General features: G+C 40.4%; 1 protein-coding gene across 1 annotated transcript; it reads right to left on the bottom strand.

The window, feature by feature from the left end:
• Positions 1–71: 71 nt before the first annotated feature.
• On the bottom strand, positions 72–25,395 carry LOC134318420 (glutamine--fructose-6-phosphate aminotransferase [isomerizing] 1). Its single transcript, XM_062999335.1, has 19 exons — positions 25,324–25,395; positions 20,552–20,659; positions 20,340–20,447; positions 20,128–20,253; positions 19,948–20,006; positions 17,996–18,130; positions 17,831–17,892; positions 16,644–16,723; positions 16,414–16,522; positions 14,582–14,745; positions 12,523–12,618; positions 11,902–11,999; positions 11,649–11,769; positions 10,979–11,136; positions 8,583–8,697; positions 5,216–5,343; positions 3,130–3,297; positions 2,878–3,039; positions 72–2,058 (listed from the first exon to the last, which is right to left on the bottom strand). The coding sequence occupies exons 1-19, from the start codon at positions 25,328–25,330 to the stop codon at positions 2,014–2,016; spliced, it is 2,049 nt and encodes a 682-aa protein (XP_062855405.1). The 5' UTR covers positions 25,331–25,395; the 3' UTR covers positions 72–2,013.
• Between the last annotated feature and the right edge of the window lie 1,584 nt (positions 25,396–26,979).

A 26,979-nucleotide genomic window follows, 5' to 3' on the forward strand; every position in this document is an offset into this window, starting at 1 on the left:
GGTGTATTCAAACTTCTGCAAAGTTAGATCCTTTTTTGTATGTGATTATAGAACACACAGATAAACCGTAGGAGAAAGACGAAGCTTTTTATTGCAACTACTATGGTAAGTAAAACCCCATGGTTTGAGACAGATCAGTCACACAAATTGGAAACTCCTAATAAAGGCTCAGCAGCATTTATTAACGATAACATATGATGTAAGGTCCAAAATGTAGAGCATCATCACAGTGCTTTACATCTGTAGTGAGTGTCGCTCAAAAGCTGCTTTTGCACATGAGCGACACTGACTGATAAATCGTGAGGGTACAGACACGGCAATCAATAAAGACAAAATGTTTTGTACTAATATGGACCTGAAAAGTCCAAAAAGGAGCAAAGTGCATTTATCTTCATCTAAACCAGCAACATGACCCATATAATAATAACAAAAAAAAAACTAATCAATTGAAACAATCAAAATCCAAAAATCTGAGGATGAAACGACTTTGGTTACATATAAGCAGACAGGTAAGGTAAAGAAATCAAGCAATATATAATCATTTACATAGAATAAAGACATGAGATTGTGGCTATTATGAGATATAAGCATTACAATAATAACGTAACTGTTCTGTACCCAGTAACAATAGAATAGAAAACGCACACATAATAAAAAAGACAAATATTAAGCACATGGTCCCATGGTAACATTCAAAAATTTGAAAGGTGGCACAGTATGTAGTCACTACGTGTAAAGTGTAATTAGTTAAAAACAAAACAAAAAACCTTCATGTTTTTGGTGATTCTGGGCTCGGGAGTCACACTGTAAACTTAAGACTTGTTTGAAAGAGCAACGTTCATTACCACACAATATATGTAAATAGACAGAAACAACAAAAATATTGTCTTGGTTAAACATGGTAAAGAGGTTTACCTCAAATTCATTAGCAGAAGCTTTCATTCAAAGCAACTTACAACTTTGACTGAATACAATGAAAGCAAGTGAAGGTTATGGGTCTTGTTCAGGGGCCTCAGTGACAATTTGCAACCTAACAATCAATAATCCAGAACCTTAACTGCTGAGCTAACACTGCCCTGTTAAACATGGTTTATTATCTTCATTACTTCATTATCTTCGCACAGTTATTTAGACTTACTGGTTATTCCAATATCCACAATGTTAAAAATAGTATTTAAACACAAAACAAGATGTTTTAGATTGTCAGGAAGTAATAATTAAAAAGACGTGTTTACTGGGTGCAGCTGGAAATTATAAACATGAATATACTTCTTTTTATCTCAAGTTTACATTGTTTACATTGTTTACATTCACTTTTGCTCAAATGAAAAACAGTAAAAGAGTCAAATATTCCCTATTTAAAGGAAATGTCAGTGACTTTTTAAGGAAGATAAATGTTTATGGCTGAAGGGAGCATTCAGTGGGAAAACGCACCACACCGAGTTGCTATGTTTTTCTCTTCTGTTTTAAAGCAGTGATTATTTGAGTAATATTTTGGCTACACTTGCTGCTGTTCCATATTCCAAATGCCTTATTACAATTTTACAGTAAGTAAAGGGACACTACAGTGAGCAGGAATATCCAGATATTGATATAACAAGTCACAGAAATGAACTAACAATTTTGATTTTGTTATTCAACTAGAATGGATGTAAAAAAGCAACATCAAGGAACTTTTAGTCTTCAATGTGTAGTTGTGCCAACATGCCTTCATTTTCAATTGATCAAAAGCATGTCATGTTCCTGACTGAACATGTATGATCTCAGTCATGTACTTCACATGGGTACATAGCGAGATGAACTATCCAGGTAATCAAGCACAAAGCAGCCCATACATACCCTGCCACCACAAACATAAAGGACGATACAATAAACAGTGCTACTCTTTAACGAGAGGTTCAGAATAGGTCAAGAATAAAAGACTACTAGAAGACCTGTATGAACTAAGTGTGTGTGCGATTGTATTTCACTCCCCGTACTTCACACTCTGGAAGAGGCTGAAACATGAAGGCTTCACTCCACCGTGACTGATTTGGCCAAGTTTCTTGGACAATCCACCTGCATTAAAAAGACAGAATACTGAATTATATATGATCATATGTATACTTTTGAGTGTGTGTGTATGTGTATTTATCTTCACTAAATATATCCACTAAATAAACACAAATGAATAATTTGATGCCTGTGCCACACTCAAACTTAGGAAAGAGGCACAAGTGCCACTCAACTTTTCTATTAATTAATTAATCATTCATTTATTGCCACTTTGCAAGTTGCATTTTTGCCCATTCTCGCTTGATACAAAACATCAGCAGCTCAACAGTTTGTGGTCGCTGTTGTTCGATTCTCCTTTTCACCTTGATTCATTCATTTTCAATTGGAAACAGATGTGGACTGCAGGCAAGCCAATCAAGCATTTACACTGTGTCTACAAAGCCCTGGTGTCACAGTGTGTGCAGAATGGGGCCTAGCACTTATGCCAGCATATGTTTCTCTAAAATTCCAAACATACACCTCTGTGTCAGTGCTACTTTCACAGCTGAAGCAAATGAAGGCTGGGTACTGAGTTCCCAATTGTTTAATCATGCTGTAACCCAACTTTAGTTCCTACAGACTAGCAGTAAGCATTATAATCAGTAAAATTATATAGTTTGAATAACACAAAGCTACTCCAAAAAACAATATAATTTGCTGCATCATTCAACCAATAAATACTTTATTTGAAGCTAAATCTAGCTCTGCAGTAAAGTGTGGAGTTAAAACTCCTTATTTTCATTGGGGGGTTGAATATTTCCGATTTAGAGATGATTGTAGAGAACGTATGGTCAAAACTTTCATAAAGGAAGTTACTGTGCATGTATGTGTGTGTTTTCTTACATCATATCCTCTGAGGACAGCCAGGTGAAAGGAGAGCAGCTGCAGAGGGATGACGCTGAGGATTCCCTGCAGACAGTCCACACAGTGCGGCACTTTGATGTTGCGACTCGAGTTCTTTATGGTCTCATAATCGTCCTTATCGCAGATCACAATGGGACGACCCTGACGACAGAACACAACAGTACACAATGAAGTTTTTGGATGGATTGAAAAATACAAAAAGTTCAGCTCATGTGTGGGGTCTGTGTGTACCTGTCGTGCCACCACTTGCTGCAGGGCATTCTGGCACTTGATATATGTGTGATCTCTCATGATGATCATAATTACAGGCATCAGTTTATCCACCAGAGCCAGAGGGCCGTGCTTCAGCTCTCCAGCCAGGATGCCCTCCGAGTGCATGTACGTGATCTCCTTTATTTTCTACAACACAGAAATATACACAGTTAGAATGGAAGTGATTCAGTGATTCATTTCTTTATTCATCTTTAGTTAACAAGTGCTCGGGTGGCGCTGTGGTCTTTCACACCAGCCCACCACCACTATTGGCCAGCCTGGCGTTTAGGGGGTTATTCACATGAGAAGCGGCAAAACCGCTTTTGCGCTGGCTGTGCCGTTGTTTCCTATGCAGTGTGGGAGTGATGTTTAATTTGCCGCTGACCTTTTCAAAGCGCCTCCAATGAGGCGAACTGTTTGATATGACGTAGTAAAGGCGACTCAGGCCGTACGAACAACACTGAACGTGAACAAAACTTAACGTGACTTACTGTATTAAAACAACAACCGAGGAATTTTATTAGTGGAGAGAACTTATGAGCAGTAATCATTAAGAGAGGTTTAGTGTTCCTGTGTCATTCTTAATGGTAAGTGTTTTAGACTCTCTTGGAAAATCTGATTCTTAAAGACAAGTTTAAAAGTGAAACAGTGAGGAAAATACAGCTAAACCTAGATACATGTGGAGCTTTTTTTTTTTATTTTGTTTACGCATTTTCTGCTCTTTTCCCTTTTAGCGCGTCCAATTGCGCAATTGCGTCATGCTTTCTCTCCACAAATGCCGATCCCCGCTCTGATTAAAGAGAACGAAGCTAACCCATGCCCCCTCCGACATGTGGGCAGCATGCCGTATGCATCTTATCACGCAATGCGGATCAGCACTGTGTACGGAGAGACACCATCAGCCAGCAGAGGTCGTAATTGCATTAGTTATGAGAGAGACCCTATCCGGCTTTTTAATATCCCACACCTTATTTGAACAACAGGTCAATCGTTGTTCATGTGGCTGCTCAGCCCAACCGGCAGGCAGAGTTGAGATTCGATATGATGTATTCGAGATCCCAGCTCTGGTTCCAGCGTGTGTTTTTTTACCGCTGCGCCACCCGAGCGGCCTACACGTGGAGCTTTTCAAGTGGATTTTATTGTGGTTATTTTACACAAATGCAGATTTGTCTCATATTCGCACTTTGATGACGTTTTACTGCACCGCTCAAGCCAAGCGCTGAAAAAAGCAGCAGTTTGCGCCAAGGCTCGCGTTGAGCGAAACGCAAAATGCCTCTCATGTGAATGCGCCTGTACACAGATGATTGACTATGTCTAGGGGGACTGTGTGGCCGAAGCCTGGCAATGGATTGGTGCCTTTCCGGGGATTTCCTGCCCTCCGCCCAGTGTTTAACAATGACCCTGACCACGACAAAGCAGTTGATGCAAATGAAATGTAAAACTCTGCCAAGCAGAAACCATCAAATAAAAACATCCAAAAATGCAGCCAAGTGAAAAAACAACAAATTTATAGTCATTCTAAAGAAGAGACATTCCAACTTGCTATCACATAAAAATATTACAAGTCTCTTATTCATTGACATGTTTCATCTCTTGTGCAAACTTTGAAACTGAATTTGTGCTTGCAGAATTACTGACAGTTTTTATGGTGACTGTGACAGACACAGCGGTGTCGCACCAGAGAGAAGTCGAGCCTTGTTTTTTGGCTGGAGAATGCATTCTTGTGAGATCTAATAAGCACAAGCGCACTCTCTCCACCGCAGCTGCTTCTCCCTGTAAACTTCTTTCCTACATGGTGTGACTCTTCTGCATCTATTTGTTGCATAAATAAATAACCATCGATCACTAACTTCCCTGCTAAAATCACGTCTTTTTAGGTCAGTATAGTTCTCAAAGTGCCATCATTTCAGCTTGGTCCGGATCAACGTTGGCGTGCGATTGTATAAGCCTTCTGTTTTGCTTTTGATACTGAAAAAGACCACGGAATGAAAACATCACTAGAAAACAGCGATGTATTAGTGGAGGGCTCGAGCGATACGATGAAAGGTTGCAGTAAGCGACTAACCAGAGCCCCCTCCAGGCATGTGGCGTAGTGGTAGCCTCTGCCCATTATGAGCACACTTTTCTGTTGGTAGAGCTCAACAGCCAGCTTCTGGATCTCCTCGTCCAAACTCAGGACCTCCTTAATTAGATCTACACGGAAAGACAGAGAAGAAAAAAGAAAGTGAAAACAGGTCAGTACTCAAGCCTACAGCCTGAAAGTGAAGTCTGTGAGCTGTTCTGCACTAACAGTTCCCTGTGATACACTGGCTACTACTGGATATTCCCATTCTGAAAGTTTTCCTGGAAAGCCTGCTGGGGCAACACACACAGAATCTTGTGAACAGATGTGCGTCATAATAAACTGTTCAAACTGTGGCATGTTTTCCCATTTTTGCAGTATTTATATTATATATGTATTTTAATTCCTGTTTGGGCCATTTCCCCCATTTTTCTCTTTTTCAAATGCAGTAATTTCCAATTCCCTATTGCAATTTGTCTGTCACTTTCACCACCCACAGGCTGGCCAAAGAGAGCTGCAGACTATTATCTATTTTGGTAGATCTCTATCGCCTTGATACTGCAAACCATGGGCCATGGAGATGTTTTCATCCTGGGTACAAGGGTTTTAATCCATATAGAAACTGTGTTTTCATGCAAAGACCAGATCACCATTTTTCTTTCTTCTGGATTTTCCCCTTTATCTCCCAGTCTAGTCATTTTCAATTCCTGACAGTTTGTTTATTTGTTTTTATAATGCCGTGTTTGCACATTTGTGATATATTCACGACAGGAACCAATTCCTATTTGTTACACCATTTAAACTATTATGTGATTGAAACATTATCAGGGCCATGTAGTAACATGAAATTAAACTTCATTTTTTAGCTTTAACTGAAGTTTAATTAAGCTTCTGTTGTCACCAAACAATGCAAGGAAAAACGATTTCTAAAAAATTATGCTCATTGTATTTCACTGTAAAGTGTAGTGTTAGAGAGTGGGGACATAAAAAATAATTTTTTTTAGTGTTATAGGGCAGTGGTCCCCAACCACTGGGTCGGTCCGAGGGTCATTTACTACCGGGCTGCACAGAAAGAATAAAGAATTAAAGATCGCTACAAGACCAAATACATTTCCAATACTTTTTAGGTGTTATTGTCCAAAATCACCACTAGGTGGAAGCAGCGTCTCGTTGCAGCAAAAAAAGCTCAGGATTAACACTGACTTTCCATTCTATAGATATTCTATTTTAAATTCCCCTGCCCTTGCTGGTCAATGAAATTATATCTTATATGAAACCAGTCCGTGGTGCAAAAGCGATTGTTGTTGTATGTTGTTGTTGTTTCTTACGTGCAATTTCACCTACAAAATACAACACTATAAATAATAGAGAAATATGAGAGTTGTTGTTTCTGGTAGATAGATTTTTATAAAAAAAGAAGGAAATTTATTATGGTGCATGGTACAGCACATGTACTGTACTGAAATGTGGTGTGTTTTATGTACAGTACAGTACTACTGTGTATTGTTGTTTATTATTGTTTATTACAGTAATGTCTATTCTATAATTTAAGATTAAGGGAAAATATACTTGTATTTATAACAATAAAGACCATTTAAAACATTAGAAAGGTTAGGTAAGGGGGGGTTTGGGAGGTCTGGCACGGATTAATTCCATTTACATTATTTCTTTTGGGAAAAATAGGTTTAACTAACAAACATTTTGACTTAAGAACAGCTCTTTGGAACCAATTAAAGTGAATATCTAAAGTCTAAAGTGAATGTAAGCTTTTTGAACTGCCATGCCTACTGAACCACAAACTCGTACTGAAAGAATAAGACTTTCCCTTCAATACACAAACAGAATGGAGTTGATGCTGAAGTATGAAGCAATACAAATCAGACACGTCGTCCCCACAATTCTTACTCTGATAAGGTCACAAAATATTAGCCAAAATAAAAAGCCACGTCCTTAGTTGCTCTCAGAATCAGCAGTTCTAAACCTAATGAGAAAACTGAGTTACAGTGTAGGAGGAGCTGGAGCACCACACTGCCAAAACATTCCTCAATCCTTTCAACCTCAACAGAGACCAGAGAAGAGAGAGAGAGAGTGAGAGTGAGAGAGTGAGAGTGAGAGAGTGAGAGAGAGAGAGAAATAAGAAGAGAGAGGCTTCCCATCGGATACTTGTGATCCAGTAGAGCTTTCCAGCAGTGACGGCCAGTGCTGGCTAAGCCTCTTTCAGCTGTAAATAAACACACACACACGGCTCCCAGGAGACCAGTACACTGCAAGCACCAGCCAGTGTCCTAAGATCACACACACATACACACGGCTGCCAGGGGACCAGTATACACAATGTGCATCAGCCAGTGTCCTGAGATCACTAACACACACACACACACACACACACACACACACACACACACACACACACACGACTGCCAAGGGACCAGTATACACAATGTGCACCAGTCAACGTCCTGATTTTCCCAAACACACACACGGCTGCCAGTCGACCAAAATACACAATGTGCACCAGTCAATGTCTTGATATCCCAAACACACACAGCTGCCAGGGGACCATTATACACAATGTGCACCAGTCAATGTCTTGATATCCCAAACACACACAGCTGCCAGGGGACCATTATACACAATGTGCACCAGTCAATGTATTGATATCCCAAACACACACAGCTGCCAGGGGACCATTATACACAATGTGCACCAGTCAATGTCTTGATATCCCAAACACACACACGGCTGCCAGTCGACCAGTATACACAATGTGCACCAGTCAATGTCTTGATATCCCAAACACACACAGCTGCCAGGGGACCATTATACACAATGTGCACCAGTCAATGTCTTGATATCCCAAACACACACACGGCTGCCAGTCGACCAGTATACACAATGTGCATCAGCCAGTGTCCTGAGATCTCAAACACACACACATACACACACACTTGACTGCCAGGAGACCAGTATACCCAATGTGCATCAGCCAGTGTTCTGCTATCTCAAACACACACACACGGCTGCCATGAGACCATTATACACAATGTGCATCAGCCAGTGTCCTAATATCCCAAACACACACACACACACACACACACACACACACACACACACACGGCTCCCAAAAAAACAGTACACCGCAAGCACCAGTCAGTGTCCTGATATCCCAAACACACACACACGGCTGCCAGGGGACCAGTGTACACAATGTGCATCGGCCAGTGTCCTGATATCCCAAACACAAACACGGCTGCAGAAACGGAATGTCATTGTACCGTACACATGTAGATGTTTATGACAACTAAAGGCATTCAATCTTCCATCTGGCTAGATTCATGTACTCGTGTATGATGAGCGTGTGTTTATGTACCTGGCAGTACTCGGAGAGCCTGGATGATCTCTCTTCTCCTGGGCTGCATGGAGATTCTGTCGGAGCACATGAGCAGGGCGAACATGATGAGCGCCACGAACTGACTGGTGTACGCCTGCAACACAGAGAATATATAAACATGGAATAGTTATCACTCAGGTATTTCCGAATAGGCAGCCCATGTGTAAACAGGTAATACAAAGGAGACAATTAATACATTTTAAGCACACGGTTGGTGCAGCAGTTTATAACACTAGCCAACAGTCAGTGGAACTACTGAGACCACAGAGGCTACAATAAGCTGTGTATGTGGAAGGGAAGGCCGGCTGGGTATCGCCTCTTTGTCACTGCACAAGCTTCGGCTGAGCTCCCACGATAAATTGGCTTCCTGTCCAGCTTGCATTTCGAACAGTGATTTAAAAAAAAAAAGCAGACCCACCACAACCTTGATCAGGATCAAGCGGTGGTAAAACAAGAGAATGAATGAATGAATTAATACTCATTTTCTCTAGTGGCCAGTATGCATCTCCTCTTTTGGTTTTAATTATACACTATTACTTTCTCATATAACACGGTGTGTTTTCAGTCAGAGTTGTGATTCTGTTGGAAGAAAGCAGGGAGCAATGCACTGCAGAACCCATCAAATAAAAGCAACAGAACACTCAACCTGGGTTAGTTAAACCACTGAGTAGGAGGATGAGTGGATGAATGGATTTGTACTCTCACTGAAGGGGAGATGAGAGGATTATTGTTATTCTGTATGTAGCTCTTGTATCTCCTGCAGTGGGAGGTAGTTAAATGATGAATGAGTATTACAGATCCACTGCTTTGTTTCTCTGTTAGAACTTCTAGCATAAGTAGAAATGTATACTGGTGCTTCTGCTGATACTGATGGATGGCAATCCATCCAGGGGCCTTAACCACCTGCTGAGAAAATGATGAGATGAGAAAACCCGGTCTCACTAGTCATCATGCCGCGTTTTTCTCACGTCATACTAGATTTAAGGTTTAATTAAACAATTCAGTATTTTGGGACACAGTTGCTCAAGTGTGTGTATGCACCCTGTGCATGGTGTTTCCAAACTTTTACCCAATGAATCAGACCCACCATGACCCTGACCAGGATAATTCTGTGGTAAAACAGACAATGAATGTATGAACGACAGTCTGAAATCAGACAGAGGGTTCAATAAGCCTTTCATATTTGGTTTAGTAATTTATTGCGTCAGCTAATGCAATACAGCAGCAATAAAATCAGCACTGAAATGATAATGGACGTTGGATAGATTTTATTGGAACTCCTGGGAGCTTCAGGTTGAACTATTTAGCCACATTAAATGACTAATCCCACACACGCCTCCTCTAAAGACTGTAATGGACTGAAATGTACAGGCAACACTTTGAAATATTTCAGCAGCTTGTATCCAGACACTCCTGTTCATTCTTCATACTAAAATATGAACAAATCTTTTTTTATACAAAGAAAATGTTGGTAAGAATAAAGAAAGGATTAATCATGATATGCATTTGAGAAAACACTACAAACACCAGCTATAAAAGCATAGCCAGGCATAAAAATAAAACAAATCTAATCACATCAGGTTTCTAAACCCACCCCCTGTTTAATGCCAGGAGAAGTTTATTCCATAGCACAAACAAAAGATCTTCAATTTTTGGCTTATTTTTATGTTTTACCAATGTTTTATCGTAGTAGTCACAGTGGGTCCAATTTACCCAGAATCACTAGGTGCAATGCAGTAACAAACCCGAGACTGAACGCCAATCCATCTCCAGGCCTCTGTAATTGTCTTTGTATTACTTGTGCCAATTATGTTTACTGTTACTGTGTTAAAAATTGTATTTATCAGGGATTGAGGGTGTGTAAAAATTGATCAAATGTAAATAAGAATAAGCTGCCTTGAGTTCTGCACTGACTATGAGAGGCTGTTATAATTACAACAGAAGCAAGTTCATATTAAAGCCCATAGCTCATTCCAACAGGCTTAGAGTCAGGTGTCCACATACTTTGTAGACAGTGTATCTGCACTCTAATGGGCTCATTTAAAATGTTGGTGCTCATTAAACTTCACATGTGGTCAAACTGCACTGTAATAAGCAACATCATATTTGCCCCAAGTGCTTACAGATCTAAATAAACTCTGTTTATAACAAAACATCTGGTTTAAACACAAACTCTCCTGCCCTAATAAGGGCATCTCGTAAAGTCTTAACTGCTTTTATGTATATTGAGTCATAAATCAACTAAATCTTTTGTTCTAGCCATATCCAATTACCCAGTTGCATCTTCTCTGCTCGGGCAGAGCCCTACCCCAATCACCCGACCGTATTTCATCTCTCTATACTGCTGCTGACCTCAGCTCCTGACCCAGGCTCACCTTTGTGCTGGCCACTCCGATTTCAGGCCCAGCATTGATGTGGACACCGCAGTCAGTCTCACGGGAGATGGAGCTGCCCACCGTGTTGGTGATGCCCACAGTGAGGGCACCTCGCTCCTTACAATACCGTAGTGCCATCAGGCTGTCTGCTGTCTCGCCTGAACAGTAAAAAGTAAAAACATTAGAATTGCATATATTGACAAGGCAAAACATTAAAACCACCCCCTACAAGATGCGCACGACAACACATGTTTTACATCAATAGCACAGGGGGTCAGTCTTTTCTAATAGAATAGAAAAGAATTACTTTATTTGTCATATATACATATACAGGTGTACAGTACAATGAAAATCTTTCTTCGCATATCCCAGCTGCTTTGGAAGTTTGGGTCAGAGCGCAGGGTCAGCCATTGTACGGTGCCCCTGGAGCAGGAAGGGTTAAGTGCCTTGCTCAAGGGCCCAACAGTGGCTGCATGGCAGAGCTGGGACTCGACCTCTCAACTTTTTAGTTGATAGTCCAAAGCTCTACCCACTAGACAACCACTGCCCAAAAGGATAAAGGATAGTGGAGTCAATGTCTCTGTTTTGAAAGTGTATTAGGTGGTGGGTCTTACTGTTATAGCTGATCAGTGTAATTACCTAAAAGTGCTTCCAACAACCAGCATCTTACCTGACTGGCTGATAAAGAAACACACATCGTCACGGAAGACGGGAGTGTTGCGGTCGAGGAAGTCACTGGCCAGTTCCACCATGACGGGCAGTTCAGTCAGCTCCTCCAGCAGCTGACGAGTCTGAGAAAGAGAAACGCAAGAATAAGAAACACAAGTTGTATGAGTTTTCCATTTCTGAAGTAAATATGTTTTATATGATTAGAATTAAGGTGTGTGACTGTGATGAATACAGATGTGCAAAATAACACTTACAGCCACGCCTGCGTGATAGCTGGTACCACAGGCAATGAGGATGAGCCTTCTACACCTCTGAATCTCCTTGATGTGATCCTTCAGCCCTCCCAAAATGACTAAACACACAAACACACACATAAAAATCTATTTATTATTTAACGAAGTCAAAAGCACACATTGCATTGCGCCCAGTGATTCACAAAAACCAGACCCACCACAACCCTGACCAGGATAAAGCAGTGATAAAAAGATAAAAATTAAATAATAATAAAAAATAGGAAACATGTGCATTTTAAGTGTTTTCAATAAACCTTTGTTCAAATTCAATTCATGTTTACTAACTGCTTCATCCCGGTCCAGTTCTGGCACCACCTGCATGGCGATGGTGATGTTATGCTAACCAATCCATCACAGAGCTTCAGCCAATCATGTCTGTGATTATGCCCAGCTGGCTGATAGCACCAGTGAGATTTGAACCCGGATCTCTGCAGTGGTGGGCTATTGTAATAGATCGTTCCTCTCAGTATACCTCTCTTCAGTAAGCCCTTCTAAAACCCACACCAACAAATGTAGTTTGCTTGACCAGAAAACATCCATTTATTTAAAAACAAACCTGCTCGTCAGGTCGTATCTTCTCACCTGTGTTGTCATCGAAGTTTACTCTGCCTCTCATGGTGTTAACCACAGACTCGGGCTGCTCGAAGATCTCCTTCTGCATGAAAGAGCTGAAATTACCTGTGTACACACACAGACACACAGACACACACACACAACATGGAGAGATAAGATTAGGTAAGAACAGTGTAGGTACAGGTGACTCAGCCAAAATGATCACACTTGATTTAAGCTGCATTTTCACATTAGTTTAAAATTAAGGGACACCTTGCTACTCGATGACATTCACTTACGGCTGCATACTTTTAGCCATAAATTAAAAGTGTAGTTGGAATTATATTATAAAAAGGTTTAATCTTATTCATACAGGGTAGGCTCAGCTTTACTGTTCAATCTAATATCACAATATATGTAAAAGTTTAGTTTTGGCCTAAAAGCCAGTTGGAAACCAATTGGAAAAGAGCTGGAATTTTTTTTTACCAGCTCTACATTCCTCCCAGCTGCTCTCTGGCTCACAGTTATTCAACAACAGTGCAATAGAGATCACTAGATCACTAAACAACAGTTTTACACCATGCTTACTGGACTGGACTAATGGATGAAGACCGATGACAGGAATGTAATGACAAAAGCCCAAAAGGTCACTAGGAGTAAATTCCCAGCAGGCTGTTTAATACAGTAAAACAGTCGGTTGCCTCAGGAGAACAGGCTCCTGGTGAAAGGAGGAAGAAAGCACAAAAAGTGAAGGACAGAAGGTTGTTACTGCCCTCTGGTGATTAAAAAGTCAGCATAAAAAAGTTCATCCCAGAAATGTAGGCCCAGAGCAACGCTCATGATTTATCAAGTTGAAACTCCCACCTTGCATGTAATAATTAGCCAATTTTAACTGGCAACATGCTAGCCCACTACTGGTCCGCCGCTCTACAGACGCAATCAGTCGTGTTTGGTGTCTGAAAGAGGGAAGCATGTCTGATCAAGGTGCCAGACCGAGTTTTAGAGGAATACATTGAGCATAGTGTGATCCTCTGTCCAAGAATCCACATCACATGGTATTAAAAATTGGCAAATGGAAACACACCCTGTTAGTGTCATTTCTATTTTTAACATGCTTGTATGTAGTTTGAGACACAAGTTTGCAGTGATGTGGGGAAAACGCAGAATTAATGCATGTGATTGCATGATGTTTATGTAAATGCAGCCTGATAGATACACACCACCACAAAATACCTTTATTACAGCTTCATCCTGATCAGTGTCAGTGCTTTTATTTTTGTGTTTTAGAACAGATTATCTACACATAATCCACAAACTATCAAATGCAGTTTAGAGAGGCTGCAATCAGTGCTTGAAAATCTAAATCTTAGGGTGACCATATGTCCTCTTTTTCCTAGACTTGTCCTTTTTTTGGGACCTAAAAATGTGTCCAGCCGGGATTTCTAAATCACCAAAAATGTTTGGGATTTGGCTTTTCTAGTCTGCACTCTCTTTTCTGTGTGTATGTTTTTGCATCGATTTCACTTTTGTTTATAGGTCTTTTTAGGAGTTTCTGCATGTCTGTCTTGTTTAAAAAAAAGCTTTTATCTAGTTCCATAGTGACAACTGTTTTTTAATTTGATGTTATTATTGTTTAGGGCTAAAGCTGAATGGAAATGAATAAGATTATCTGGCCATAAAGGCATTTGTTAGTTGGCTTGTTAAAGAGTAGCTGTATATTAATTAAAGTTTAATAACATAGTTGCATGATTATTGATGCATTTGTCAAATTTGAACCTCATACACACTGACCCCTCCCCGGACCAAGTGTCCTCTTTTTTGAAAACCAAAATATGATCACCCGATAAATCTGTAATATAATTTGCAAGCTTACTGCAAATGTCTAAACTAAAACAGCTTCCAAGAGGGCTGTGGAGAGTTTTTCAAATTCCATTCCTAACAGAAAGTTCCAGTTTTCGTAGCCCAAATCATTAAAGATCTTTTATAAAACCTCGGTAAATGTGAGAGAAACAAAACCAGGTGAACTCACGAACCTGCCAGAATACAGTTCATCACCATGGGTCCTAGTGCCTCACCCGTTCTGTCTTACCTTTCATAATCTGCTGCAGCTCCATCTGCAAGGTCTGGATAGCACGAGCAGGACGATCCGCTGCTGTCCGTTTGATCCGGTGGATGGACAGACGGCCCTCTGACACGGCAGCAATGTCATCGTCTTCCAGGAAGATTACTCGGTTTGTATGCTCGATTACAGCACTGTCAGAATTACAAAAGTGATGAGCAGGTTAGGAAAGGGTTTCCAGATATGAGGATTTTTTTATTTTTTATTTTTTTTTTACCCCTTTTCCCGCCCCTTTTAGCGCATCCAATTGTTCAATTAGCATCGTGCTTCCTCTCTGTCTATGCCGTATAGCTAACCCATATCCCCTCCGAAACACGAGCAGCAGCCAGATGCATCTTTGCCACCCACACATTGACGAGTTTGGCGCCACCTAGCGTTGCATGCGGAAAAACACACCCTAAGGGCACCCTCTCCCATCTCTGTGTAAGCGCCTCCAATCGCCTCCAAACGCAATCGCATTCTGACAGAGAGAGAGACCCACATCCGGTTCTTTGTCCCACCCCCCACATGAGCAACCGGCCAATCGTTGCTCATATAGCCACTCAGCTTCGAACCGGTAAAGCAAGGCTGGATTCGATACCACGCTTCTCAGAATCCAGCCCTGGTTGCAGCGCGTTTCTTTTTACCGCTGCGCCACCTGAGCGGCCCAGATATTAGGATTTTAATGTCATGTTTTACACACACACTCCGTTCATGACAGAAACGGTAGTTACTCGTAACACAAGATTCATCAGTTCAAGTTTTTAATGTCAAACACAGTCAATGACAATTTGTATCTCCAATTGACCTCACTTGCACATCTTTGGACTGTGGGAGGAAACCGGAGCCCCTGGAGAAAACCCACACAGACACGGCGAGAACATGCAAACTCCACACAGAAAGGACCCAGGCTGCTCCACCTGGGAATCGAATCCAGGACGTTCTTGCTGTGAGGCGACAGTGCTACCCACCGAGCCAACATGCCGCCCGGGATTCCAAATTAAGTAAAATAATGACAAGTAGGTCTGCTAAACACAGTCATACAGCCAAAAACAACAATTCTTTTAATACTGTGGACATCACCTTGTACCAGAGATGGGCAAAGTCTACTAGGCGGAGAGTAATTTAGATGAGTTTTAATGATTTCTACCTTAACCACATTGTTGTTTAAAAGCAAACGGTCACGTTTGGCATTTTAACTAGTGAAGAAATGCAATTTTTAAAAAGCATATACAACATTGTATAAAGAAAAAAGTGCTTTGTGTTCCTGACGAAGACTAACAAGATCACAAAGCATCACAAGGTCCCATCAATTAATATTTACTTTTTGTATTTTTACCCCAATCTAAATGACCTGATTGCATTATGCTTTCTCTCCACTGATGTTGATCCCCACTCTGACTGAGGAGAGCCGTGACTAACACACGCCCCCTCCGACACGTGAGCAGTAGTAGACTGCATCTTTTCACCTGCACGAGGTGAGTAGCTTTGTGTACAGAGAGTCACACCCTGATCCCATTATCCCTTGTCCCTGTGCAGATATCAATCAATCAGCCAGCAGGGGTCGTAATTTCATCAGTTATGAGGTCCACTCCGGCACCCCACAAACAAGCCAATCATTGTTCGTGTAGATTCGAACCGACGGGTTCGAGATGTCAGCTCTGGTGTGCTAGCCATCTGAGCGCCCTCAGATGTGGCTCTTCTGTCCACATCATCCACCCCCTTCTGCAGTATTCTCACTTTCTACCCACAAATATTTTAATGCGACTAACAGAACGCTCGCTTCTGAGACAGTTGACAGTGGAGAAATTAGCTTTACAGACCTGGCATCAGAGGCAAAGTAGTACTCAACAGCTTTCTCATCTACAGGAAACAGGCAGGTGTCCTGATCCAGTCTGGGAAGAGTACCACAGCTCTTCTTGTCTTTAGTAGCTATACAGAAAGAAATACAACAAGCATGTAAAACAGAGCTGCGGCCCTCACCAGGATACAGCAGACGAAACTGATAGTAACAAAGTTATGGCATAGTTTAATTTCTGCGTGTGGCACTCACCGGAGCGGTACAGGATGGGAATGTGATCGGCTGAAAGTTTGTGGTCACTCTTTACACCCATCAGTAACGGACTTCCTCTCCTGGAAGGATACACAACACATTTGGTAGGATCAGAGACAGACTCTTGTAACGTGGTTCAAACATTCCACCAATACGCACTCAGACTTAAAGTGTAATGTGGAAACTTAAGTGTTGAAATCCAGAGTTTTTGCAGTAATGGAAAAATTTGATATGAATACCATAACTTACTACACAGCCATGTTTACAGCCTCCACAACAGGTTTTTGGGACTGAGTAACCACTTGGGACAATAAAGGTGAGCAAGGGCCAAAGACTTTCTTGCCTCTTAGTGTGGTTTACAGCATGTGAGTCTGTTTTGCTGGTGCATCTCCCTCATGGGAAATTAAGGTCCTATCACAATGAGCAATATTTTAGGACGCATTTACAGGAAAAGAGGCAAAAACCGCCTTTGTGCTGGCTGTGCTGTTGTTTCCTACAAAGTGTGCCGGGACACTCAAAGTTCACCTGATTAAACTTTGACCCGGTTTGCCACTGACCTTTTCAATGTGCCTCCAATGAGATAAACTGTTTGATATGCCGGTTAACGTGAACAAAACGTAACATAACATATTGTATTAAAACAACGACGATTCGTCTCATACTCTCACTTGGTGGCGTTTTACCATACTGCTCATACACTGCTTGGCGCGCTGAACAAAGCGGCGATTTGCACCAATGTGAACGTGCCATTAGAGTTCCTGGTGTAGCAGCAGCAAGGCAATACACCTATCCAGCCTTCCCTCTCTCTGAAATTGCCAACTGTGTCTACAGACTCCCCATCCAGGCCGATGCTGGGCTAGCATATCAGAATTCTGTGCCAACTGAGTGCCTGCACCTATTTATTTATTTTTTTTTTTCAAAAAACATGCAACTAAAAAGGTTGACGCACTACTTAAACTAACTACTAACAACAGTGGTGTGTGGTTGTAAATGCAGCTTAGTATAACCAGGCATAGACTGGAAAAATAAAACCGAGTTGGGTCCAATCCTATTAAACTTGTTAAACATTTGAATCTAAATTATTTCTTCCAATTTTTTACAGACTTTTAATCTTGTTTTGATAAAATGTGTGACAAAGCAAAACTAATATCAGACAAAAAGGAGGTGGATAATTTGGGGAAAAATACCTTGTTCCTACAGCCTCTCCTGGAAAGTGTACACTCTTAAACACCAAGGCGAAAGCTCCCTCCTAATTACAGAGACACAAAGAAACAAAAAAACAAACACAGTTTACTACCAGACAGACTCCTGTAGAGTTTGATTTCTGTGAGATAAAAGTTGAAACCACTCACCAGTTGCTGGGTGACCTGTTCAACAAGTGTGGCGAAACTGACCTCGTCATTCTCTCGGTTGTCATACATGTACTTTACCAGCTTAGCGATGCTCTCAGTGTCTGTTTCTGATTCAAATTCATAGCCTTTACTCTCCTGCGGAAGGACGGGGAGGTTAGAAAGAGACGCGGAGCGACTCAAACTGTCAGTGAGGATTAAACCCAGGACTCATGTTGCTAATTCTTTGTTCTGCCTCTTAAAGCACTACACTGAACTGAACATGAGTATTTCTTTTTTTGGATTTTAAATGCATATTTCAGATATTTTATAGGATTAGAATTAGGAAAAAGATTTTGGAAGAGAACACATCATGAGCAAGAAAAGGAAGCTTAAAGGCAGCCCAAGTTTCTTGGTTTCCTCGCAGAGAAACTCTGGACACAAGGGAGGAAGACCCTGGACAGGGCATAAACCATTGTAGGGCTTCAGCCATTTCTCCACCCCTCAGACAGCCAATCATGTCTGTGCAGATGCCTGGCTGGTGGATAGCCCAGGTGAGAATTCAAGCCAGTGATTGTGGGCAAGTGTAACAGATGGTTGCACCACCCGAGCATCTTTATTATTTTCATGATGTTTAAAAATGCAAACATATCTGTTACATTCATATTGCAGGCTTTAGTTAGGAATGTCTCAGTAGGCCAGACATGATTTCTTAACAAGATTACATTTGGGCCAAAGCCTTGCAAAAGTAAGACAAGCATGGCCACATGCTGAGGCTTTATAAACTCTACCCTGTTTATTTGTTTACTAGGATTTTAACATCATGTTCTACACACTTTGGTTACATTCATGACAGGACAGGTAGTTGCTTTCTCATGCGAGGCCAAAAGATTAGCCAGTTGGACCAGACGTATCAGGTATGGCTAAATCCTGGGCTTTGTTTAAAAATCACTACTGCAGCAGATTAATAAGCAGCAGAAGAAAAGCTTTTGCTCAACCGCTGCTAAATGAAACCGGTTTTGTAACACATTACTCAGCTGTTTACTTCATGTGAAGAATACGCCGCATGTTTCATGCACTGTTTCAGCAACATTTTGGGGGCTTTTTACAGCTAAAGAACAAACTGTCTCACTTTTCAGTCGGCTTCTGAATGATTACTGTGTATATTTCTAAACAAACAAAAATCTATCACCCCACATTAACACACACCAATGCCCAAAAAGGGGACCTGCTTGCTAATAAAACAACACACTAAAACAAGCATTTTTGTGGGTTTGTTCCCAGGTTAGCATTAAATTTTCTTAAGTATTAAATTAAATTAATAGTAGTTGGGGTGTTCAGGTGGTCTAACGTGCTCTCATCAGAGCCACTGACCAAAGTGCATCCACACAAACACAATTAGCCGTGTTTGAAAGAGGGAAGTTTGGGGATGGGGTGTCTTCCACTGCTGCTGCGATATGTAATCTTCAGGACTGGTCTGGACGCTTGTGGGGGTAGTGGTGTGTGTGTGTGTGTGTGTGTGTTTGGGGGGAGGTATCACATGGAATTTGCATGGCTCTCTGTACACAATACATCTCTGTGTGGGATGCCGTCAGGTGATAAAATGTAGCCCGAGATTGGACACGTGTCTGAGGGGGTGTGTGATGATCTGCCTGTCGAATTCACAACTGGGCACTGGAAATGACTAAATTGAGAGATGGAAGGGTGGTCCAGAAAAAGAGCTACCTAACCTCTCACTTGATGCCTAGATTGATAACCTAAAGCTCTCTTATTATGAGAAGAACCAATTCATTGAAATTCATGGAAAAGACAATTATGCTTGGAAGAGTTGAAGGTAAAAGAGGACGAGGACGACCGGCAATAACATCAATGGATACAATTAGAGGAACAATGAAATAGCCATGAAGATACACAGGGTATACTGGAAGAATCCCTACCCATCCAATCATAAGGAGTCTAATTTTTTCTCAACTTACCAAGAATTTCCTCAGGTCTTTGTAGTTGGTAATAATTCCATTATGAATGACAATGAACTCTGATGAGAAAGAAAAGAGAAGAATTATCACCCAAAATTGAAATGCAGATAGTGGATCAATAGTTTGAAGAGTCAGTTTAAAGAGAACAGGGCACTGTGACACAAATTAATAATGACCCACCGTTGTGTTTATCAGATCTCTGTGGGTGGCTGTTGACAGCACTGGGAACACCGTGTGTCGCCCATCGGGTGTGTGCGATACCACAGTGCACATCAAACTCAGCTTCCAAATCAATGTCCTGCTGCTCTGTAGGAGTCAGAAAAATATATGCTAAGATAGAATCAGACCTAGTGGTGAGATTTTAATAGCCATCATAAAGATTATAATCTTACTGTGGATCTCCTCATCCAGAACCTTGACTTTTCCTCTCTGTTTGATCAGCTGAATATTCTTGGCATTGTTCTCCCAGTCTTTAGTGTTTCCTCCATCGATGCCCACTCCTGCCGCACAAACACAGAGCACAAAGCTCCTTAAGTAAACACAGGGTGTCTAGAAAGGTGCTCTGTAATGATTTTGGACCGGTTCTTTGACGGTATTTTCTTACCTGCCGAGTCATAGCCACGGTACTCCAGCCGCTGGAGGCCTTTCAGCAGGATCTCGAGGATCTCACGCCGAGTGCGAGGGACGTGATAGTTCAGATACGCAAATATTCCTGCAGAGAGGAAAATCATAAATATTAGAGATAGAAAATTTTGTTCTGTATTTTTTCTTTTCAAATCGCAAACTCAACTCATTTTATCAGTAGTTTCACTGTTGAATCTGGCCACTCAGAGCACATGTAAAAAGCCCTATTAATTTTACGCTATAGATTCACTTCTTCGCAGAAGTGGCGCCTACTAAAACGTCTCCAAGAGCACATCAGTAACTTATCTTAAGTCACAAAAGCCCCTGATGTATGTTTAAGGAACTGTAGTGTTTACTGTCCTCATTTCTTTTTATCTACAGCATTTACAGGCCCAACAGGAGAGGGTTTGGTTTGAACCAGCAATCTCACGATCACGCTCAGGATTTTCCATTACCTTAAGTGCTGAGCTACCACTTTCTGAAATGTGCTCTGTGTTCATGATTGAACCATTAAAAAGAGAGTTGATGCAATAGATAACAACCAGTTTAGTGGAACTACTCTTATTTAATACACGGAATATTGGGTGTTGCATTAAATTGTATTTATTAAAAACAATTAGTGCTTTTAAACATTTACACCAGTAAATTTCACTCTTAAATGAATTTGCCAGCCACCACTTTACTAAACCGGTAAATATATAATAAAAACACCAAGTGAAGTATATTTCTTTGCCAGATTTCTGACAGTAAGCATGTTTGAGAACATTGTAAGAAGAGAGGTGAAACTGTGTGGTGGCTGATGACAAACAAACACACTTATGCGTTTTCAATATTTTGTCCACCGCAGTATCTATACATAGACTATAACAGTCTATATTCTTTCTTTCAAATATGACACATTTATACAGGAATGTTTTAGACTGAAACGGTCATGCAAAATGCATTTGACGACAGGGGAATTTTAAAAGTTCATATGTACAGGGCTGCACACTTCTTCATTGAGGATAAAACAAACACCAACTCTTTCCATTTCTCAATACCGTCTGCTGCTACAGGAAGACCAACCCTTTCTCTCAAGAATCCAGAGAATACCCTGATAACCAATCAGTAACATAAAACAGAGCTAAATAAAATCCTATAAGGAGGCACTCTTTATCTACTATCTGACAAAATGTTTAACAACAGCATCATCCCACTGTGCCCATCAGCCATCATGATTGAAATTCACATTGATGTGACATTTTCCTTCGCAGTATTGCTTTAATACGAAAAGTAAGCAAAAAAAGGCAATAATGAACTGTAAAATTTGCCTGCCTCACATTTACAACATTTAGCAGATGCTTTTAAGGATTTAGGACCTCACTCAACAATCTCACAATCAGTTTTCCAGGACCTTAACCGCTGAGCTACAAATTTCTCCAATATGGCCTGCGTTAATTATTGAACCATTAGAAGGAGACAATTATATTAGGTCCACTAAAAATCAAAAGGAACATAAAGGCTTGATGTTGCTAAAGGTGGTCCAACAAGTTTAGGATTTAGTAATTACTAGGATGTAGCATAATCTGTATACCATCAATACTTAATAATAATGTTCTTCTTGTCCTATATTTCATTTTGTATGATAAGATAAAATGTATTGTGACAAATGTGCGAAAAAGGTCAGGAGTCAGTAACAGTAACAGTAACTATCCTTAATATTTATGATTTTCCTCTCTGCAGGAATATTTGTAGATTCACTCTTCCCAGCCTGGTGCAGGTCTACAATTTTCTTCCTGGTGTCCTTCGACAGCTCTTTGGTCTTGGCCATGGTTGACTGTTTGAGGTTGTGGACAGGTGTCTTTTATACAGATAACGAGGTCAAACAGGTGCCATTAATACAGGTAACGAGTGGAGGACAGAAGAGCTTCTCAAAAAAGAAGTTACAGGTCTGTGAGAGCCAGAAATCTTGCTTGTTTGTGGGTGACCAAATGCTTATTTTCCACCATAATTTACAAATAAATTCTTTAAAAATCCTACAATGTGATTTCCTGGATTTTTTTTTCTCATTTTGTCTCTCATAGTTGAAGTGTACCTATGATGAAAATTACAGACCTCCCTCATCTTTCTAAGTAGGAGAACCTGCACAATCAGTGGCTGACTAAATACTTTTTGGCCCCACTGTACATGAAAACACCTACCTAAAAACACCAGCAGTAAAAAGAAACACATCATGGACAGGGCACAAATCAATGCGCACTTTAACTGTTCACTCATTTATTTACTCACATTTAGGGGCAAATTAGAGAAGCCAGTCCAACCATGACCCTGACCATGATGAAACAGTTACTCTCTTAGAAGTTATTATGATCTGTTCTGTAAAATGACAAGCAGGCCTTTATCACAGATCAAGGTCATTTATCAATATCAACTCTTGGTAAAGACAATACAATCTAGACCTCCCTCATTACTTATCCCTGCATACACACTCCTATCTGAGTCCAGGGACACCAGTGGTCTAATAACAATAACAAGAGCACAGATAATGTATCAGTCGTCTTTCCCGAGATAGAGAGAGACTGTATATACAACCAAACAAGAACCGGTTTAACACCAAACATGGGTGTGATCAGAAAAGAAAAACAATAACGAACATACAACAATACAAGCCTTTTCTAAAGTAGTCAGTATTAAATTTAGCCTAGGGTAGTATTGTTTCAATCAGTACTAAGCTTTTTGTAAGAGCAGGGCAGGTAATTAGTCTATTGGTTGAACTTCCACATTACATAAGACAGGATTTGTATAAAGCAGTCATCAGAAATGGAAAGACAGGACAGAAAAAGAATAAACACAGTGGCATTACGACCTGCATCTCCGAGCAAAAAGCTGGGCAAAATGTAGTCAAACAGGCTGTAATGCAAGCGTGGCACTGCATCCTGAAACTTACAGAACAAAAGCTCCATTTAGCACAGCTGTGTACTACACACTCATCTCAGTGGGTTTAGTCACTCCACCAAGCTGCTCACACAAGGATGTGCTTTGTGTAATCAGATGGCTTCGGAAAATGAATAAAAGAGAGTAAGAGATTTAAAATAAAAGGGAACGTTCAGCACATGCAGATTTTGCTCTGCTGCTACTAAAAGATGCTGAGACTCCCTTTCCCTGAAACAATACATTTGTACTCTATCAGACAAGCATGAAACATAATTGGGACTAGTATATGATGGTTTAAGTACTATTTTTTAACCAGTGATTAAGTACTGTTTTAACCAGTGATTGTTAACAAAACAGCAGGTTAATCAGTGCTGTTATTAGAAAACAGGTTCTTTATTTCATTTTACTCAGCTAGCACATAATATTTAAAGTGAGAGCAGAGCTGAGACTGTTTGTACTGCTCACAGATATACACCTTGGAGACAAAACCAATGCTCTGCCAAATTCTGACTCCCCCCAGCAGAATGGAAATTCCTTGGTCTGATAGCAATTATTTAATTAAATGTTCAAAAAAACTGAAAGGGCTGCCCCCCTCCCAAGATAAAATGTATCCAGAAAACTCCAGTAAACAGGTTTTCCTTAAAATAAATGCTGCTAAAACACAAGTGTCACTGAGTGTGAGTGGGAAAGAACATGCAAATTACACACAGAAAGGACCCAGATCGCTTTACAAGGGACAAAAACCCAGGGCATGCTTGCTGAGATGACAGTGCTACCCACCATGCCACCGTGCTGCCCACAAATATGACATTGTGCATTTTTGTGTGATAAAATGTCAAAATTAAATACTAAAAACAGCAATTAAATCAATCTAATTTTACATTTTCGGCATTTAGCAGACGCTTTAATCCAAAGCGACTTACAGTTGTGACAGTATACAATCTAAGCAATTGAGGGTTAAGGGCCTTGCTCAAGGGCCCAACAGTGGCAACCTGGCAGTGGTGGGGCTTGAACCGGCAACCTTCTGATTACTGGTCCAGTACCTTAACCACTAGGCTACAACTGCTTAAAAGTGATTTAAGTTGTTCAGGGATTTAGTAAAATCTAAAAGCAAAAACTGAGTAAGGATCTACTACAAAATGTCCAGAATAAAACAGTCCAACTAGGATGACTTAAGAAACACTACTCTATCATCTATAGCTAGGAGTCGACTCTTAGATTTAAATAGGAAAATTGAAAAAAGTCGATTTAAAAGTAACAAAGTAAAAGGAAAATTTGCAACACATCACTTAATAATAAAAACTTTGTCTTTGGCATACATGTTTTTTTATTTTTTATTTTAATACATGTAATCAAAAGGCACGAAACAAGGTTTATAAAAGTGCCAGGGCTCTAAATGCCTAATGGTGTGTCATATATTTACATATTTTGCCACAATTACTATTTTTATGATTTAACTTTTGTAATAATAGATCATCTAAATTAGAGTCAGAATCAGAATCGGAATCGACTCAGAGTCAGAATAAAATTTATGGACTAGAGCTGCTGAAGTAAGATGTACAGAGAAAATTGTAACAGCCACTTTATTGAAGTGTATCAATTACATAACAAATTACAATAAATAATAAAAACAAACAACTATTAAATATGCTCCACAAACTCACATAAGGGTAACGCAGGGAAATGCTAACCAAGCTAACGTGCTTTCATTCAGAGCCGTTTACCAGCGCTACTTTGACTATAATAACATAATAAATAAGTACATGATAGGAATAACAGTGTAAAATGCTCTTAATATAAAGAATAATAAAAATAATGCTTTTTTTATCTCACACTCACCACACATGTCTCCGGTACTGTCAAACTACTGTTTAGTTTCCTCCTGCGACTGAATCAGTGGCACACAAAGTCCCGCCTCAGAAATTTTATTGGACAACATCAAGGCAGTAACGTCGTATCCATCTCTGATTGGTCGAAATTCCTGTCAATCACGTTCTCTGCCAACGGAGGCAGATCATACGTGGCAGGCAGCAGCAAAACGCGTCCATGATGTCGGATCTCACCTGCTGTACCACCGCTTACCTGCCATCACTGCCGTGATTAATTAAATAGATCCGTGTACACAGTGAACCACACCTAAAAAGCAACGGTTAGGTTAAATATTCAGCTGGATTTCTCATTGGGTAGCTACTTGGCATGGCCAAAAGTATGTGGACACATGAACTTCACATCCTGTATAGTATACAGACTGAAGTAAAAATTTACATATCCTTGTAAGGAACATGTGTGTCATGGCAGTATCTTTATTTTAATAATTTCTTCAACTGCCCTTTTCTGTAAAGGAATGATTGGAACACATTCGTCCAAGTTCTTTTTTATTAGGATTTTAACATGTTTTACACACTTTGGTTACATTCATGACAGGACAGGTAGTTACTGGTTATACAAGATTCATCAGTTCACAAGTTTAATATCAAACACAATCATGGACAATTTTGTATCTCCAGTTCACCTTACTTGCATGTCTTTGGACTGTGGGAGGAAACCCACACAGACAGGGAGAACATGCAAACTCCACACATAGAGGACCCGGACCGCTCTGTCTGGGAATCAAACCCAAGACGTTGCTGTGAGCCACCTACCACCCAAAATTGTTCAAAAATTTCATTCAACATTAAAGCATGGCCTCCTTATTTCCCGTTAGCGATGTATGTCTACCACTGGTGATTCCTCTGTGCCACATAAAAAGGGTTGGTTTGACTGAACCTGTTCAACTGAGACACTAGGATTAAAATAAGAAAGCATAGGAAGCTCTGTACAGACATAAGAGTGTGGATCAGATCATGCACACTTGAAATGTCAATTGGAGAGATTTTTAGGCACTGTCATGTACCAAAATCATCCCAAGAGATTACACCATACACTCACCCATTCACACCAAAAGATTTAGTTTTGGAATGTGTGGAGAAACCAGAAAAACTGGCGGACAAAGGAAGAACTAGCCTTTTTTAGAGTGATCGGAGGCGAGATTTTAATCCAGGTCCCCAGGACCCTGATCAGCGCTGTACAGCCCTAAAGAGGACCTTGAAGGATTGAGTAAATAAAGCTGAGGTATGGTTCAGAAAGAAATTTGTCATTGCAAACATGTTGTAAAACAAAATTTCATAACAGTGCTTGTGTAACCCCACCCTTTATTCACTGATTAATCTATATGGCACTATATAGTACAATTTTTATTTGTTATTCCACCTCCATTTGTAATAAGGAAGTAGGTTTGCCAGTTAGCCAGGCAGCCATATCAACAATGCGGACACATACTGTACGTGAGCATAGGCATTAGAATAATAAAATTCATACACATATTTAGTTTAATACTGACTTCCATGTTATAATGCAAAACTAGGGTTTTTTAGCTGATATAAACAAACATAAAATCTTAAGCGCTCTCTCTCTCTCTCTCTCTCAACTAGTGTAGGGCAGGCTAAGAGCAAAAGG

The sequence above is a fragment of the Trichomycterus rosablanca genome, chromosome 7 (genome assembly GCF_030014385.1).
Source record: "Trichomycterus rosablanca isolate fTriRos1 chromosome 7, fTriRos1.hap1, whole genome shotgun sequence".
Lineage (NCBI taxonomy): Eukaryota > Metazoa > Chordata > Actinopteri > Siluriformes > Trichomycteridae > Trichomycterus > Trichomycterus rosablanca.